We start from the raw sequence: 17,878 nt of genomic DNA, 5'->3' as shown, positions 1-17,878 counted from the left end.
TCTGAAACTGCCCGTCCTTGGTGGCTCAAGGTGAGGAATGAGAAAGCCGGCCAAAACAGCACAAGACTCGGCACAAGACACGACACTATTCCGGTGCTGCAGAGAAATGGCGACCATGCATTTGGCAGAGGCTCTGTCTATGCACTCCTCACAGATAATTGACCTGAAGAATTGAAGATGCACACTGTGTGAATTAAAGCCACACATGGCAAATCACATGATCCCCAAACTCAACAGACCTGCCAACCAGGCTGCTGCACAGAAGCGTCTCGGCAGCCAATTAAGACTCTAATAGAGGCGGCAGCAGGAAGACACCGTCACTGAGCACGTGCAAGAACTGGTTGCCAGGCAGCCAGCCAGATCATGACCCAGCAAGATCCAGTAGAAGAGGCGCGCGAGACACTTGCTCTGAATGTCAGATAATGAATCAGTATGACATGGAAACAGTGCCATGGGTTGAGGGATAAAAGGAAAGCTCTCTGCTGTGTGTGAGTGTGAGTGTGTGTGTGTGTGTGTGTGTGTGTGTGTGTGTGTGTTACATTGTCCTTGTCTATGAGAAAGGTGCCACTTAGGACCAAAGGAAAAGATTAATGAACTTTGATCAATTCATGTTTCACATGAAAGTGACATTGGTACGTCAGTGCTGTCACACAAGAGGTGACCTTTCTATTCTCTCTCTCTCTCTCTCACACACACACACACACACACACGCACGACCTGCGGCAGCAAATTGATTGACAGGTCAGAAATCAAGCTGGCAGGTTTGAGAGCTCAGATGATGTCATCCCAGTGGCTTTGACTTTCTCTAAATCATCAGTTTTAATGAGGAGAGTGGATACATTTGTCGGAATTTTGGTGATTATTAATCAAGCAGATCATTTCGAAATCACTGAATGAAAAATAAAACATATCTTTTGATGGTAGAAAATAGCAGGATATGGCAAACATGCTAGGTTGAAGTGTAAGGCATTACTGTACACATCAGAGAGTGTTTCACTGCTTTGTTTATGATATGCTGTGAGTTGCTGGAATGGTACCTTGCGTATTGCGTCCTTCCCCGACTGCTCGGCATCCCCCTCCAGGAAGGGCATAGCAAATGAGCTCAGGTCCTACACAACAACAGCACCAAGGAAGAGAAGATAGGTCAAGATTTGCAAATTGATAGTGTAGAGTATGTCACTGAGAAGAAAAATGTACCTGAATGTTACAAAGCCAAAAGAAGCACAAGGAAATTTACAATAGGATGATATCCATGACCGAGAACATACTGTAGGTTATGGTTCTTGATTAAAACTAAACCCAAAAATCCCATACTTCTCTACTTCAACAGGACACTTTAACTATTTAATTACTGAGGAAAAACAACTCTAACAGAATCACAGCCACTTGACATTCACTCTCACTTCAAAGCATTAATCTTAGTCAGTCCAGCTAACCTACCTGATTAAATAAAGGTTAATGAAGTAAGACCCTGAAGACATTTGTGCTCGCTGTGTCTGTTAAGTTGGAATCTTCGGAGATCAACAAGAAATCAGAACAGAAACTGCTGTGTCAGAGGCCATGCTTGCAAGAAGGCCATGCTTCAACGGAACACACACACACAACTCTGAAGCAGAATCCCCACTGGTGAATACTTCCTCTTTTTTGCCTTTTTGTTTTCCTTTTTTTGACACACACACACACACACACACACACACACACACACACACATTCTTTCTATCAGACATGTGGCAGAGGAGGCTGAATATACCAAGGCATGGCTAAAGTACTGTAAACCGGTTTTCATGTGAAACACAAACCTGACACACAGCTGGGTGACACAACTACATTTTTTTAGTTCAGAGAATAGCCTCAGCAACACGCTATCGCGTGATTTAATCAGACGCCACCTATCTCACGGCTGCTACCATGACGATCATGAGAAACATGGGGACTACGCACTCCCACCAGACTGCACTTTATTTTGCAAAGCAGACAAAAAAGACAGAGATTGAGTGCTCAAGATGCCCTACGGATAAAACCGTCGCCCTTCAGGGGACGGGTGGAGGAGGCGGAAGAGAGGAGAAGAAACAGAGGAAGGGAGGAAGAGAGGAGAAGAGGATGAAAAACAGGAAGTAGGATTGTTTAAAGTGGACATGAATGAAGACTGTTAAAAAAAATACACACATGCAAACAGAGAACATAAGAGGTCAAATGCTTAAGGAACAAACTGATTCTAGAACAGCAATAGATCAACAATCTCAACCTTTATAGGTCACTCAGAAACTCCTGAGCAAGTGAGAAAAAAAAACATCCTTGCTCAGCACGACTTCCAAATAAGGAAACCTTGAACCCAGTACTTGGCACTACACATCTCACATATTTCATGTGTTTATCTTTCGTTGCAGTCCTGGCATTAGAAAAAATGATTTTTTTTTTGCGTGTGAAGGTGAGCAGTTTTCAAGATACACTTACACACTCTGCATTCCTGGCGTCTCCCTCCATGGTGCCAGTCGAAAGTTAGCGAGCTGGCTGGAGCACTGAGGACTCGGAGGGCTGGAATTAGTCCCCCGCCGCGTGCCGGCCAGCTTAGCCTCATTAGCATGCCGAGGCCTCCAAAGGTGACTCAGCACGGTGTGCCAGCATCACCTCCTACTCTGGGAACAGGGCCACAGAGCTCTGGTTTATAGCACTGGCCACTTGTTTTTTTTTTTTTTGCCTTTTTCCCTTGCCTTTTTTGTTCACAGTTCACTGTATTGTAAGAAACAATACAGTCTTTCTTACAACACAGTATTGTAAGAAAGACTTTACGAGTGATGAAAGCAACAAGTTACGGTATTAGTATAATCTTGAGGCTTGTTAAACGATTTAAAGTTTTTTTTTTTTTTTTTTTTTGCTGTTGGCGAAATACTGTAGAGGAGAACTCCACAAATGCCACTTTCCACCTTGTTTCACATAATTAATTGGTCCCATCAGGGTCTGGCAGCCTTTAAAAGTGCAATGCAATTAAATCAAAGGCAAGATCTATTACAAGCAGATAGAACATTATACTCAAAAGAAAAAAAAATCATGCCCATTAATCTTGTCTGCAGGGCCAGATACTTGCTGCCTGACATCCTGAGATGAAATGTCCAGATCTGTGGTGGGTTTGAGCGGTACGTTCTGGTGCACGACTGCCATGGCTGGTTGTCATGAGTGATGTGTTCAGTGAGAGGTGATGGAGGGGTCAGGGCCAGAGGTCAGATGACGAACCCCATCATGCTGAAAACTGTCATGACTGATGACACCACAAATCAAACACACAGGCACACACACACACACACACACACACACAAACATACATTTTGTGTGCAGCTATCTCACAGCCCAACTCTAGCAGTACTGGGTGGTTACGTGCCTCAATCCAGGCCATACATCTTCTTTCTGCCAAATCCCTAAACCTTTTCCCTGTTTTATGTTTTATCTCAAGTCAGTCAGTATCTCCATGGAGACCAAATGCCATGAGCGTAAATGAGTTTCAGTAAAGGAATCCCATAATAATCACACCTGGGAGAGGGACTACTGACAAACGAGACCCTGAGAGGAAAGCAATACAAGCAAACAGGTACAGAAGCATGCAAAGGTTTTGGCAATGGACACCCCTGGTCGAAGTATCTTACAGCTACAGTGCTACACTCTGGGGGCATGATTTTAAAAATGCCCCCAGTGTAGCCCGATTTTTTTTATACCAACAGTACTCTGACCTTGAGAAACAGAGATCTATGTGAAAAATTGCCGGATTTCTCCTTTAAGTGAGGAAAAGATGAGCTGAAGGCATAAAGATCAGACAAAGAGTGATCTCAGATAACTTTTACCTAGGTCTAAGATCTTAACTACAGTAGCTTAGGGCAATGGCCTCTTCCCAATCCTTGTTAGGAACGGTGAGGTAATGTAAATCTCAAAGCTTTACAATTAGTCTGAACATTGTTCCAACAATCAGCAGCCATAGGCCCTTCTAAGAACATCTAAGAACATGCCTCTGTACAGCTAGTAATCACCCTGCAAACAAACACTGTAGTCAAAGAAGGCTAAGGCTATCCTGTTTTCCTTCTGACTGACAGGCTTAGTATTAAGTGGATATGTTTAAATTCATTCATAAATGTAATGTACAGTGTAACATAAAAGCCTTAGTTGTACTGCACCTGTACTATAAATTTGATAAAAATCAATATAAGCTATGTATCTAATTATAAATACAAATAATACTCTCAGGGATCTGTAACATCAAATCTGACTGCCTAAACACCATCTTCTCTAGATCATAAATATTGACCAGAAATTCTAATGGGCAAAATTGCCATCCCATCCCATGCCAGCACAACAGGAGCAGTTCCTACTCAACCACAATAATGGTCAATGATAAGGCAACTAATATGTAACCACTGACTTCCTACCACTCTAAGTGGAAAGCTACATCTAACATGTGAATCCACCACAAGATTACATCAGGACACCAACTCAATGAAAAGTGACTAAGTCACTGAGTAGATGTGTACATATCTGAGTAAAAACAGTCCAGCCCAACAGTCCCTCAAGGTAATCTGACATGTTTTCTCCGTTTGAAAAGAGACAACAACAGTGTTTTGCCATGAAGACAGGCGGGCTCACCACAGTCTGTCCAGCAGCCTTGAGAGACAGCAAAAACCGGCTCCATGCATATGACAGGATCACTTCCCCCACGTAGCAGAAGGTGGCTATTAGAGTCTGCAGAGGTGTTGCCTTGAATGCCTCTGCACTAGAGTACAGCCCATAGTGGGAGATGGGTAAGGCAAGATTGAGAGAGAGAGAGAGAGAGAGAGGAGTTCCCAAAGTAGGTGAGGCACAATAACAGCACAGCACCTCCTCCTCCTCATATTCATCCTGAAGACAGGATGGAGGTCAGTGGGCTGCCCGTGTGTGTGTGTGTGTGTGTGTGTGTGTGTGAGAGAGAGAGAGAGAGCTAATGTTGTGTACACTACAAGGCCAACACACATTAAGTCCAAACAATGTGAGATGAAATTGATAAAGGGAATAAAAACATAGAGACCACATATGCCCTAAAGCAAAAACAAATACCACGCACCACTTAGGCAGCACCATTATTTTGGCATACTTCTCCATGCATCTTGTAATCCTTCCAGTCAAAGGAGTTAAAGCAACACCAAAGCACTTTTCCTCTGTCGCACGCACATTATTTGATTTTCCAGCACCGGCTTTGCAAATAGCGATGTCTACAGACAAGGTAGAGTATGTTGCATGATTTTATGAAAGTATGATGTATTGCGACATCAGAAGCAAGTCAAATTTGTAGCTTCTTATGTCTCATTCCATCGAACTACAGATCCGCTACCCGATCTGGCAAACTTGAATAGTGCGGTTATAGCCCTCTATCGGATAGCGGATTCTGCATAGCGAATGCAGAAGTGCCGTTCACCCTGTTACAAGTTGATGAACCACTGAAACGATTTTGGAAACATTATTTTAAGGTACAAAAAACTCTTTAGTGTTGCTTTAAGACATAACTGACTATCAGTGACATGGTGGGGTGGGGTGGTGGAATGGGGGTCAGGGGGAATCTCTGTTCTAAGTGTTGACTCATGGTCCACTGAGTTGGGCTCTGGCCAATGGGACTCATAGCCTTGCCTCAGGGTCAAATGTCAACAAGACGAGTATCCTTCAGCATCAACACTGAGGGGGTGGCGACAAAAATAGTCGAGAGTCGTGACAACGACATGTTTGTGCAACTCTCAGAACCTTAATCTCTCGATTTAAATGAGGACCATTCGACAACCAATCAGGTCCGCATGTTTGTGTTTGGAGGCGGGAGTTACATAAAAGTCTGACCAAGATGGCGGAGACTACCTGAGCTGTAACACGAAAATTTGTATGTGATTAAAATGTTTCTACACAAACATTGACACTTGTATCAACACAAATTGCGGTTTATATGACTGTATGCTTCATTAATCTGTGGTAGCCTATTACAAATTATCATACCTTTACTTTGGTAATAATTTAGTTTCATTAAATAGTTTCTGTTGAGCAGGCAGAATACAAGTTAGGACCAACACATCTCTCGTCACATCAGGGAGCCTTAATGAACTCTGTGTTGACTGTTCTGTTAATTGTGCTGCTGTTCTAAGCCTATTTGCTGGTTGGGAAAACTTGGAGCCTAACTGTTAGAGGTTGTTGCCAGTGTTACTCCACTGCAGTGTACAATAGTCATTAAATGTGTCATTGCTTTCCATACCTAGTTCCCTCTGTAATTGTGTGTATTATTTATTTGGCCTTAAGTCAAAGCTGAGCAGCATGATGATGCATAACTAGTGTCCGTTAGTCTGGAATAGGGACTCGCACTGCACACAGCTGGGCAAAATGCCGTTTGATTGTATTGCATACATCTTAAGACCGGTGAAAAGCCTTGGGTCAGCCGGTCCGTTATGGAAAAGAGCCCTGTGTGTGCCGTTTTTTATTTGAGCCATAATTCCAATTCTAATTGAGTGTGTAAAAGTGTCCTTTATGTAAACCCACCTGTTAGAGAATTTTGGCAGACTCCAATCAGCTGGTTTAAAAGATGGTTGCTGAACTGTTAGACTTTTACGCTAAATGACCTCCAAACCAAATCAGTCTGCTTGACTGCTGGGGAGCTTACATGACCCAGGGGCAGGAGTCTTGGGCAACATAGACCAGGAGAAGCTCCCTGGCAGAAGGAGGTAACTGCGGCTCAGAAAGGAAGTCCATCTGTCTTTGGCTTTTCAGATCTCTCAGAATGTTCTGGAGAGAACAGAGGGAAGCCACAGTGGGGGTGATATGGACACATTGCCTTCTTTTTTCTGTTTTAATTAAACATCACACGGCTGTTTCAGTCTTAATTTGAGACTATTCTGGATGTGCTTTAAACAGCCAGTCTGAGTGATTTAACAATGATTTGGCAGTGCTGCTAAATGCTATTTGGCATATTTCTATAGGCCTAGGGATTTTAAAAGAAATATATTTTCTGTCAAGCAGTAATTACTAGTGTGGTGCTGACAAGCTATAGGACTACCTCAACTCAGGTTTGGCTGAGATTGTAATTCGAAATGTTCAATATAGAAAAACTTGGAGGAACAACTTCAGCATACCAATCAGGCAGCTGTGGGGTTTGGTTAAAGTGATGAAGAAAAAGAATGACTTCTCAATGGATGGCAAGAATAACTGTTACCGCACTTGTCTCAATTCTGCCAGCAGGGATGTGGCTAAGTAAAGGGGTGTTAAACTGAGCAAGAGGCATTGGTAAGGGATGTCTCTCTAATAGGTCTTGACTTTCTTACTGTGACAATATTGTATTTAACACATACTGTATGTTCACTGTGAGTGGATTTTTATTATCTGTCTGTATCCGATGCCCCCACCCACCTGTGTGTGGTGTGTGTAAGAAGGGATTTGCCCTAGGACCACACAGAAAACATTACCTCAGAATGGTAACCTCCCTTTAATCCACAATTTTTATATAAACAATGGATGACCCTTTTGGGATAATGAAGTCCTCAGAGTAACCTCAGTACTAGTCCCAATCACTACACTTCCTGCAAGTGTGGCTTGAAATGCAGTGAGGTATCATCCAAGCCACTAATTTGTTATTATTTTATTAACCAATGTTTCACTGTTTGCTTGAATCAGTCTGTTGTTTTTAACCTGCAGAAATGCTCTGTTTATGATAATCATTAACCAGGCCTCTGGGAATACCTGTAAATAAGGTAAACACCACAAGGGATAAGAGCTGTATGAGGAAAAACTAGCATGGCACTGCACAGATTCAATTTGAGTCAATCCTTCAAGATTACTGTTTTATGCAGAGGAAAACAAACAGATCTGATGAGATGTTTGTGTAATGCTTAGAGTTTAGACACTGCTATCATTCATAACAATTTCTTTATAAGAATATGCATATGAATGCATTCTGCTGTGTTCAAAACTAATGTGATGTTTGTGTGATTTGTGATGAGAACGTCATTCCTAAAGTAGAACAATCTGCCAAGTTATGTTGAATAGATTTTGCACTTGTGAGAGTTTCTAGAAGCACACATGTTGGCATTTATATCACGATTCTGAATCTGATTCTTAATAGTCAATCCTTTGGCAGGGTGTGAAATGACTAAAACTATGATGGAAATGTTGTGAGGATGTATGAGGGGATGGTGAAAATACCAAAGAGCATCTTCTTGGTTCTTGGTTCCTTACTGAATGCGTACTCACCAAGGGCCTAACTACAGTCTAACACGCCTGAGAAACAAGCCACAGCCACAGATATGTGAGACAAAAGCCAGGGCTCAAGAGAAAAAATAACTCTACACACACACACACACACACACACATACACACACATACACACACAGACACACACAGACACACACACAGACACACGCACAAACGCAAACCTCCTCTTCCCCCAGAATCCTCTCAAAAGAACAGCAACAGAAGAAAATTATGCAGAAATGTAGCAAAAGAGGGTGATAGCAACACAGGCTTTTGTGCTTGTGTACATTGGACGCCCTTTTATTCTGTGAATTGCATAAGCAAATGTCCCCATTAGGGGGGGCGGGCGTGGGGGGTTTGGATTACCAAACATCCATTGATAAAACACCCACTAATCCATAAACATCATCAGCCCATTATTCAACAAACATTACAACATTGTAATTGCCCTGCCGAAACAAAATGTTCATACAAGCATAGATGTGCATTGTTTGTGCAATAATGTGCATTGTATGAGTAAATGCCAAACTCAACATACAGCATGCAGCAGGCAGGAACTGAGCAACTGCCACTATGACAACCCTACACCCCCTTACTGTACACCATAATGCACAGTTTGAAACCTGACTTCATGTCTGTCTTAGTTCATTTCTGCAACCTCTTCATAATCACCTCACCCACACAGGGGCAGCTGTGGCCTACTTCGCTCCGGACTTGTAGCCGGAGGGTTGCCAGTTCGAACCCCGACCAGTAGGCACGGCTGAAGTGCCCTTGAGCAAGGCACCTAACCCCTCACTGCTCCCTGAGCGCCGCTGTTGTTGCAGGCAGCTCACTGCACCCATGGGCGGATTATGAACTTTCGGGCCCCTGGGCCCAGATGTATTAAGGGCCCCCCACTAATTGTTATATATGTGGGAGGGAGTTGGGGGTCCTCCCCCAGAAAAAAAATAATTTGTTTGATGTGATTTCCTGTATTCTGGTGCATTTTGGGGATGGCCAATACTAAATTCAATCAGATTCATAGCCTACATCCTGATTTGTTGATACTGAGGCAATGATTCCATGCTTGGGCTTCAGGGCCCTCTGACCCCTTGGGCCCCTGGGCCCGGTAGGCCTGTGCAGTAATCCATCCCTGACTGCACCGGGATTAGTGTGTGCTTCACCTCACTGTGTGTTCACTGTCTGCTGAGTGTGTTTCACTAATTCACGGGATCAAAAGAGTATATATACACTTATATATACTTGATTGAAATACATTCATTTGTTTGTCAAGATAATAGCAGTAGCGTTTGCGTGTTGTGCCATGTATAGCAAAAGGGGAGTAAAAAAGTCTGTTTGGACGTGATGCTTTTGGAGAACAGGGCTGTAACTAAATAATGAGCTCAGATTAAATTAGGCCTGCATCTAGTTTGCCTTGATCTAATTTTGTACATTTAAGGGGAGGTTTTCCGCCTGGCTTGGTTAATAATTAGATGGTAATTACAAAGATAAGAGGAGAGACTGTATTGATATGTGCCTACACATGAATTTGTAGCAGAACAAGGTAATTATGCTGAATGTCTTGTTTTTTTTCTGCCTTTTTATTTACCTACATCACTTGACCACTTTATTGCTTGCACAGGGACTAAGAATCGATGTGGCATTCATGACTATAGATGTTAGCTGCTGGCTCCTTTTAAACACAGCTAATCATACTCTATGTGTATAAATTACAACCTCTGTTCCAATAGTTTTGTACCAGGGAGCCATTTGAAAGCGGTTGGTTTAACAGCTCATCTAGAAGCAGTCAGAGGGCCAGCAAAAGCATACAAGACAAACACTCTTACGTCCAAGAGCCTTTTTCCCCCATACATCAACAGAGAGCTATGGAGGGGCAAACAATCTTAAGAATCAAGTTAGGCTTCAGTACACACAGACCAGGACATGATAGCAGGATGCATGGGGAACCTTCAAAAGGGCTCTCAATGAGCATTCTTAATCATGTTAGAGTTGTATTTATCATTGAGTGTTTCTGTGTCATGTTCAGCTTTTTTATTGCAGCATTCCTTATCAGACGTTATACTTTGTGTGTTCTTTGTCACAAGTCTAGCTATACTATTTAAAATAGCCTAGCACTGATGCACCTTGCAGCCCTTCCGTGAAATCTAAGGCAACAAGCCTCTGTTGTACATTGTTGTGCTCTTTATGCAAAATAAACATTCCAAACCTGACAAATCCACTGAATCTGATAAAACAGTGTCATGTGGCCCCATACCAAAGGCGAAGCGCAGACCTTCAAGAGAGCAGAGGGGGCATGCAGAGGATGCAGGTTTGCTTAGGCCTACTAGGTTTCATAATTAAATCTCTCTAATGTAGTTTGCGCCGAAATCGCATCGAGGCTATCTCGCAGCAACAGCGACTGACAGTCCACCACAACCATGACACAACGCAGACTTTGAAGACATACCCTACCTACAATTGGTAGGCGCGCAACTGTCACTGCGCGCACTGCTTTGACCAAGGTAATGAGCAAATCACTTCATGTGCGTTTGACAGAATTAAGGCAATTATTTTCTAGTCTTTGAAATCTGGTGTTTTCTCAAATGAGCTCATGGTCATATGTCATCAAATGAAGTGGACAAATGCAAGTAAGATCAATAATATGCCCAAGAAAGAAAGATCAATCACAAAAACAAACAATCCAGGCTATACCACCTTGTAACCTTCTATAACGAGAAAGGTTCATATGGATCTCGCTCGTCAACCACCGCTAATAGGCTTCTACAACAAATTGACAATTAAGGCTGAGATTAGTTGGAAAAAATACCTTTCAAACTTTCACACCATTGCCTGCGCCAATATTTGGCAACTCACCTCTTCCTAAACATATAAGTACACCCATCCCGCCCACCACACATCTCCACTCAACTTTAGGGAAAGAACCAGTTAAAAATCATAGTGGTTAATGGTTAGGCTACTTACAGGCATATTCAGCCGAAGCGATCGTTTCCTTTTCGTGTTCTTTTTCTTCACATCTCTTTTCTTGTTGTTATCCGTAGCTGTACTACCCATTATTATAGACTAAAGTGTTTGTTTCTGACAGGAGCGTTAGCTTGCACCCTGCACAAGTTATTCAATGTGCCAGACTATTATCAAATATTGCAAAACAGCAATGGGTTTCTCTTCCCTTTAAACGAAAACATCCGCATTTAGATGTATTGTGAAAGCCCTTCACTTCACTTCTTGGTATCCTTGCAGCAGATCTGTATATGTCTAGTCCTGAACAGTATGGGCCTGTATAACTTAAATCAGTGTAATGTAAACTAATTACGATGTCTAAGACGAGAGAAGACAGGCTTTACGTCCATGAAGTCTTGTAGCCTGTAGTTTGATGGGCTGCGAAGGAGAGAGTACCAGGCATGCACGCGCCTCTTGCTTGCCCACTCGTAAATACCAGCGAGGAGCGCGCCTCTGTTCGAACTCGGATGCGTGCCAGCTGATGGATCAAAGAGGAAAGCGCAGATGCGTCATGGGTCTTTTAAAGTGGTAGCCCTACTTACGGGAACGCTGTTGACTTTTGAGACCGGGCAAAATTGGTTGACAAAATTTACAACCAAAACAAATTATTTGTGCAGAATATAAACACGAACTTGATATTTTAATTACTGCACCATATTGATCATGAAAATGCTGACTCTATAATACTTTGAACTGCTAGTGAAAGACATAATTTTGAAGACCTTTTTATTCGAAATGATAAGACGCCTTGTTATGGTTACACAATGTATAGCCTATATGAAAATATGGGCTGTCACGTATAAGCGGTTTGGATTAAATGATTAGTTAGCTTTATGATCCGTGTTAGTTGATTTAATGGCTGGATAAAGGCAGTTTTTCATTTTTAAGGCAACCTATGTCAGTGAATATTGCATCTTTCTCAGGGCCCCTTTAATTAATCCACCATGTGGTGAGTAGTAGTTACTGCAGTGTACGCTCAGAAGGAAGGCACAGGCAGGCTACTTGCATACACCGGGTCATAAAATCATTGTACACTGACTCAGGGGTAGTGCTCAACATTAGTATGCATTCTTTGCCTCTTCTTTTAGGATATGAGTCAATGAGCCCTGCTGAATATAGCCTTCACTAGTCCAAGTGGGTCTATGTGTAATGCAAGGTCCACCAGAGTCTGTATGGCCCCAATGTGAGTGACTGACGCATAAACATGTAGGAGAGAGTAAACAGATATTTTGCAATCTTATGTTGGGTAGGCTACTCATACTCTCATGCTCAGTTGGCTGTGTATTTATTGGAACCTATAGATGGCACTGTTCACTTAGAAGAGATTGAATCACCATGGACACACTGATCCAGCTTGGATTATTCAATTACCTAAATAAAATATAGCCTACTGTAGGCCTACATCCATTATTTGTTAAGATGCTTGACCGTGCTTTGTAAGAAATGTTGCACATTTTATGACAAACAATGAGAAAGATGGTGTTTTTATCATTCTAGAAGGGTGCAAAAGAGCAGTAGGGATGTGCAACACATGCATCATCAGGACCACATCGGTGTAAAGCCTATAGCTTAAAAAGTGTAATTTGGCAGACGGTCAGTGTAGAACTGCAAAATGTGTTGATCTCAGTAAGGGGGAAAAAAGTCACACAAAGGTCACAAGACCACGAGGATGTTGATGTGACTACTATAGTTATTTGCTTTCTTTTAGTATAAAGTTTAATTTAATCTTGATGCATTTTGTTAAGTCATCTTTAATTAATTCCTGATAACCTAGTCAAACTGCAGTAGGCCTATGTTATTTATTTTTTACTGACTGACAACAAAATGATTCATTGACTATGAACAAAATTACAACACACATGATGTAGCTATATTGAATAGACCTATTTCTTAAATAAATAAAGGTAACAACGGTATTTTTGCAAGTGAACTCTTCCTATCACAGATCTAGATCCTATGGGCTACGCTAGCCTAAAATATCATTGCACTGCAGAATTATTGGTTTAACCAAGTGCAATGATATTTTAGGCTACATCATTTCTAATGTCATACGAAACCTTTACTTTTTTCTTCACATCTCTTGCCTACTGATAATCTTACCAGAACTGTTGAGCTGATAAGAGACAATGCAGAGGTGTAGCATAAGTGTGCCTTGCAGCGAATAAGCAGGCTAAACACTGGTAAAGGATTTGGATTTGCTATTGCACTCAAGTCACGGGGCGGCGATGCATGCTGAGGTTTTACAGAAACCTATCCAGACCAGCAACACGGAGACTTCAGAGGGGTAGAGCAGCGGGGCTTGCCGAAATTATCACACAATGCTGGGAGGCTTATTGTCAAGTAAGTGGCAGTGCTATTTCTTCATTCTGTAATCATGTCTAGCTTCTATTGCCAGCTGTTATCAAGAGCAATGTTACCAACAGATTAATTGAGAGCTGGGACTGTAGTGTGCTCCTTGAAAAGCATGCACTTATGCGCTCTTACTACTCACATCCCCATGTTCATGAATGTTGTAGAAGTAGCATTGGAAGCATTGTTTGTGTTTTAGCATTTATTTGACGATGTAGTTCGTTGGTAGCCACATTTGTTAATTTTGCGGTTGTCGTGATCAACAATTGTTGGTATCTAAGTTCGTAACGATATGACCACTGATAGCTGTAGCAGCCCAGCTAAGGTAACTAGCCAGCTAAGGCTTTAGCTTGAGAAGTTAGCCTGCTAACAGGGATTCTGAATACGCGCTGATTATTTTAGTTTGACCTTTACATTTGGTAACATTTATACATTTGCCAGTTGTAGTGATTTGTTTGAAATGTAGGTAATTTGAAGACAATTGATTTTGAAGTAGGTGTGTCTCTCTGCAAGTCTACGTTTCTGTAATCAAACTTTCGCTCAAATAGAACTGCTACGCGACCCTGCGACTTACTAGTTATAGCTATGGCTATCGAAACCTGAAGTGGTTTCTTTTATATGCAGATCAGTGCAAATTCGGGGCATTTAGTAGGCGGTGGCAGTGAGGACTGATCAATCCTTGAGTTTACGCTTTCCGAATTTGTAGTGATGTGTATCAGTTAAATAGACCCGCGTGGATAACGTATAGTCATAGATTAACCAATCTAGTCCGCTTTAGAACAAAACTGGTGGATATTTTGGTACTAACAGTAACCACAGTAGGTGCGTTCTAATCACAGGTTCTAAGAGTAAGAGTTGCAGACCTGTGAACATGCTGTCGGTATGGCATTGTGACGTGAGCTTGGGCTACGTCTTTGTTATGTTTTTTTTTTTTTTACAAAACATACTATTGTTACATTCGTGACCTGTAGCCTTTCTTTAATTGACACTATCAAGGTCGATCTCCAGTTGTGCAATCTTTGAATTGAAGTGACAATGCAAAGTCACCTTAGTTGGATACAGTTCCAATCACAAGAAGCAGACTTGAAATGTTGGTGAAGAAAGCTTGATTAACAGCAGTTGGGGGGTAGCCCTCTTGGGAAATGTGTTTTAGATGATTCACAGTTAATCTATTTTTTTCCCTGTAAGTTGATTTGTGTTGGAACAGAAGTTCTTGAATTTATAGCTAGGCAAATAGGCTGCTGTAGTTTTGTCATATAGCCTACTACAAATTTGGTTTGTAGTGTCTGCACAACTGAACCAACAACACTCCCCATTTTGTTCTGTTTGCCCCAGTTTGTTCTCTTGCTGGTCAGTCCCTCAAGAGTTCCCTTGTTGATCTATAGAACTGACATCCTGAGACCACAAGCAGCCTGCAAAGGGAGTGTGTTGGCACCAGTGTTGGGCAAGTTACTTCAAAAGCGTAATGCATTATTTATTACTTGTTACTGTCATCTCAAAGTAATTTGTTACATTACAATATTACTGTCTTTGAATTGTAAGGCATTACACTACGTTTACATTACTTTCACCAAAATAACAGGAAATATGGATTTGGTGTTCTCAATAGATCTTCATGTGTTCAATGCAGCTCATTACACGGCAGGAGGTGATGTGGTATGGCAGTGCAGTTATGGCTCATGGGACAATGTAGGCCCCAAAGGCCAAAGGTCACTCACAACTTAATATAGTAAAATATAGCCATAGTGAAATTGTATGTTGACTTTAAATGGTTCTCATCATTGCTGGTTGCCTTTACTTCCACTTACAGTGGTGTAGACTAAATGCAAATAGTTTGAGAATAATGGCTACGATCTTTGTCTGTAAAAGCAACATTTTAGTTATTCTCACTGCTTGAAATGAGAAGTATAGCCTAACCATGTTAGATCTGTTGCATGAATGGCAGAGATAACGCAAATTCCCTTTCTACAGTCATCTAAACAAGGCAATCAAATTCCAGGACCAGCATAGATTACTTTTTTTAATTCTTGGATAATCTTCTCTGGTGCCAATTGAGCATTTCTCAATTTTGGATTAAAAAGCAAAGTAACTTCAGTTACTGAGAATTGTACAGAGTAAAATATTACTGAAATTGTATTGGTAATGCCTTACATTACTGCATTACAGCAAAAAGCAATGCATTACTGTAATTACATAACTTTTTTAATGCATTACTCCCAACACTGGTTGGCACAGCCACTCTGTATTGTCTCAGTTGCAGCTAGAATTTAGGTGTTTAATTATAGCTGTCAGCACTTGGATTTTTAATCTGTCAGTGTCCAGGAAGGGTTTCAAGCTGACTCTGTTTCAATTTTGTGTGTTCCTTTTTTTCCTTAACATTGATGTAAAGCAAACTTCATTGTCTTTGCCTGAGGTTGCATTATTTCTGGAGTAACACACTGAAAATTGACCTTGTCCTCTGGGGTAAAGGCACCTCGTGATAAATTATATTACCCACTCTTGCGCCATGGTCAGAATCGACTTCCATCGAATTCCACCTCCAAGCTCTGAAATTGAACACAGACAATCCCTATTATCTCCACGCCTTGGAGAAATTGCTTGGATTTGGATGTACTTTTGGGATCCATTGATGCAGACGCTAGCGTGAGCTGATATTTTCACCATTTCCAATTATGAAGTTGTACATCTCGTTAGATTAAAGGTTCCATGTGAGCTGACCTTAAATCAGATGATGGAAGTTAATGGTGTTAGAGTTCCTGTTCCTCTGTTCTGGGGCTGCTTTTCTGGAAACCGAGGCCTGAGCCAAGCACTGCTGTCTTCACTTGTGAGAGGCACTGTCTCGGCTGAATAGCACATTAACCTTGAAACTATGCAGAGATCTGCAGCACATCTGAACTCTTTCAGAACCCTGTCGTGTATGGTTAAATTCAATCTTAAGTCAATTGAGTATGAACTTTCCCATGTGCTTAGCACAGACTCTCAGCATGGACACATAGCTGCCGTTAATTGTGGCATGTCTGTTTTCTCTGTGTTTTTCTGTAGCACAAAAGAATAAAGGAAGTGTACAGAGCTCACATGTGGCCCTGACAACAGTCATCATAATTCATTGTCTGAATGTGCTTTTGTTGAGTAATGAATAGGGTTTCTTTCTTCTTTTTTCCATTATGACTATTATTCTACTAGCAGCTATGTTTATGCTGGCAACATCCTGGACTGTGAAACCGTATGCATCGTGTGGACCTGATGTAGATGTTAAAGTTAGAGGCTGTGTCTAATTCTATGACTATGAAAACCTAACCATTTTACAGAGCCTTCAAAATGAATGGCAAAATATTATCAATAGGTGCAAAGACAAATATGGATTCAATACTGCATGACTTCAGGTTGTGCTTGAAGTCAGAACGAACCAGTCTTGCCAGGGAGCCACTGAAAGCGATGCATTAGACACAGGGCACATTTGGCTCAGGTCCCTGGTAGGACTCTTCACTCTTGTTAATTGTTGATGAAGTATTGAGTTTCCCTTCAGCTCTCATATTGCGGTACACTCATAGCCTCTCTTTAGTACACCATGGGGAGGTCAGATGCTTGAGCAGCCCCACTGACCTTGTGACCAAGTCACGACAAAGCCTTGCAGAGAGCCTCCTGGTAACTTTCCCTCCTCTGCTGTTAAACTTTTACACACTGAGGTGGAATTACTTTGGAAGGTAGAATACAATTTCTTTTCCTGAGTTTCTATTTTGCGTATACAGAGCCAGTAGCCTATACTTGCCCTGATGTACGCTATTCAATGCAAAGTGTAACTGATTGTTATGGTGCAGCAGCACACATTCAATGCAGTGATTGTCTAAATTTTAGCCCTTGTACGGTGGCTCTGCCAAATTACATAAATTCTAGATGAGCACTGAACCTAAGCTAGAATTATTTTCACAGTGAAAGGCGGCTCATCGCTCTGTGCATCTCTCAGATCTCGCATGGTTGAATGGCAGTAATTGTCTCATTACCCTGCACTGTAAGGGAGAGTAAAGCTGCAGAGAGGGCACGACTATGGCTGGCTAAAGCCCTTAGATTTAGTGCTCTGGGATGACGGTCATGTACCCTCCAGTTGTGTGTGTGTGCGCACAAGTGTGTGTGTTTGTTTGAGTGTGCGCAAGTGTGTATGTGTGTGTGTGTGTGTGTACTGTGTGCACAAGTGTGTGTGTGTGCGTGTGTGTACTGTGTGCACAAGTGTGTGTGTGTGTGTGTGTGTGTGTACTGTGTGCGTGTGTGTGTGTACTGTGTGCACAAGTGTGTGTGTGTGTGT

General features: G+C 41.8%; 2 protein-coding genes across 5 annotated transcripts in view; one reads left to right on the top strand and one right to left on the bottom strand.

Annotated features, from left to right (window-relative positions):
- prkag2a (protein kinase, AMP-activated, gamma 2 non-catalytic subunit a) overlaps positions 1-11,637 on the bottom strand; it is a 74,080-nt gene extending 62,443 nt beyond the window's left edge. Inside the window, exons 1-2 of one of the 4 annotated variants that reach the window (XR_012988080.1) lie at positions 11,194-11,637; positions 1,038-1,109 (exon numbers count right to left, since the gene is read on the bottom strand). Coding sequence is in view for 3 of the 4 variants with exons in the window: in XM_076290791.1 (XP_076146906.1) it covers positions 1,038-1,109; positions 11,194-11,283 (162 nt within the window). In the remaining variant the exon portion in view is untranslated. Of the gene's footprint in view, positions 1-1,037; positions 1,110-1,440; positions 1,646-4,626; positions 4,703-11,193 lie in introns of those variants that run through there. The other 3 variants (XM_076290791.1, XM_076290792.1, XM_076290793.1) reach the window with 3 other exon arrangements.
- Positions 11,638-13,455: 1,818 nt separating this feature from the next.
- Positions 13,456-17,878, top strand: part of galnt11 (UDP-N-acetyl-alpha-D-galactosamine:polypeptide N-acetylgalactosaminyltransferase 11 (GalNAc-T11)) — a 35,928-nt gene continuing 31,505 nt past the window's right edge. The window contains exon 1 of the mRNA XM_076290790.1: positions 13,456-13,569. The gene's annotated coding sequence lies outside the window, so the exon portion shown is untranslated. The remainder of the gene's footprint in view (positions 13,570-17,878) is intronic.

Source organism: Alosa pseudoharengus, unplaced genomic scaffold, assembly GCF_046254945.1.
Source record: "Alosa pseudoharengus isolate Yale_2024_CS ecotype anadromous, Long Island Sound unplaced genomic scaffold, YU_APseudo_1.1 YU_APseudo_1.1_scf_18, whole genome shotgun sequence".
Lineage (NCBI taxonomy): Eukaryota > Metazoa > Chordata > Actinopteri > Clupeiformes > Clupeidae > Alosa > Alosa pseudoharengus.
This window is presented reverse-complemented; position numbering and strand designations above follow the sequence as displayed.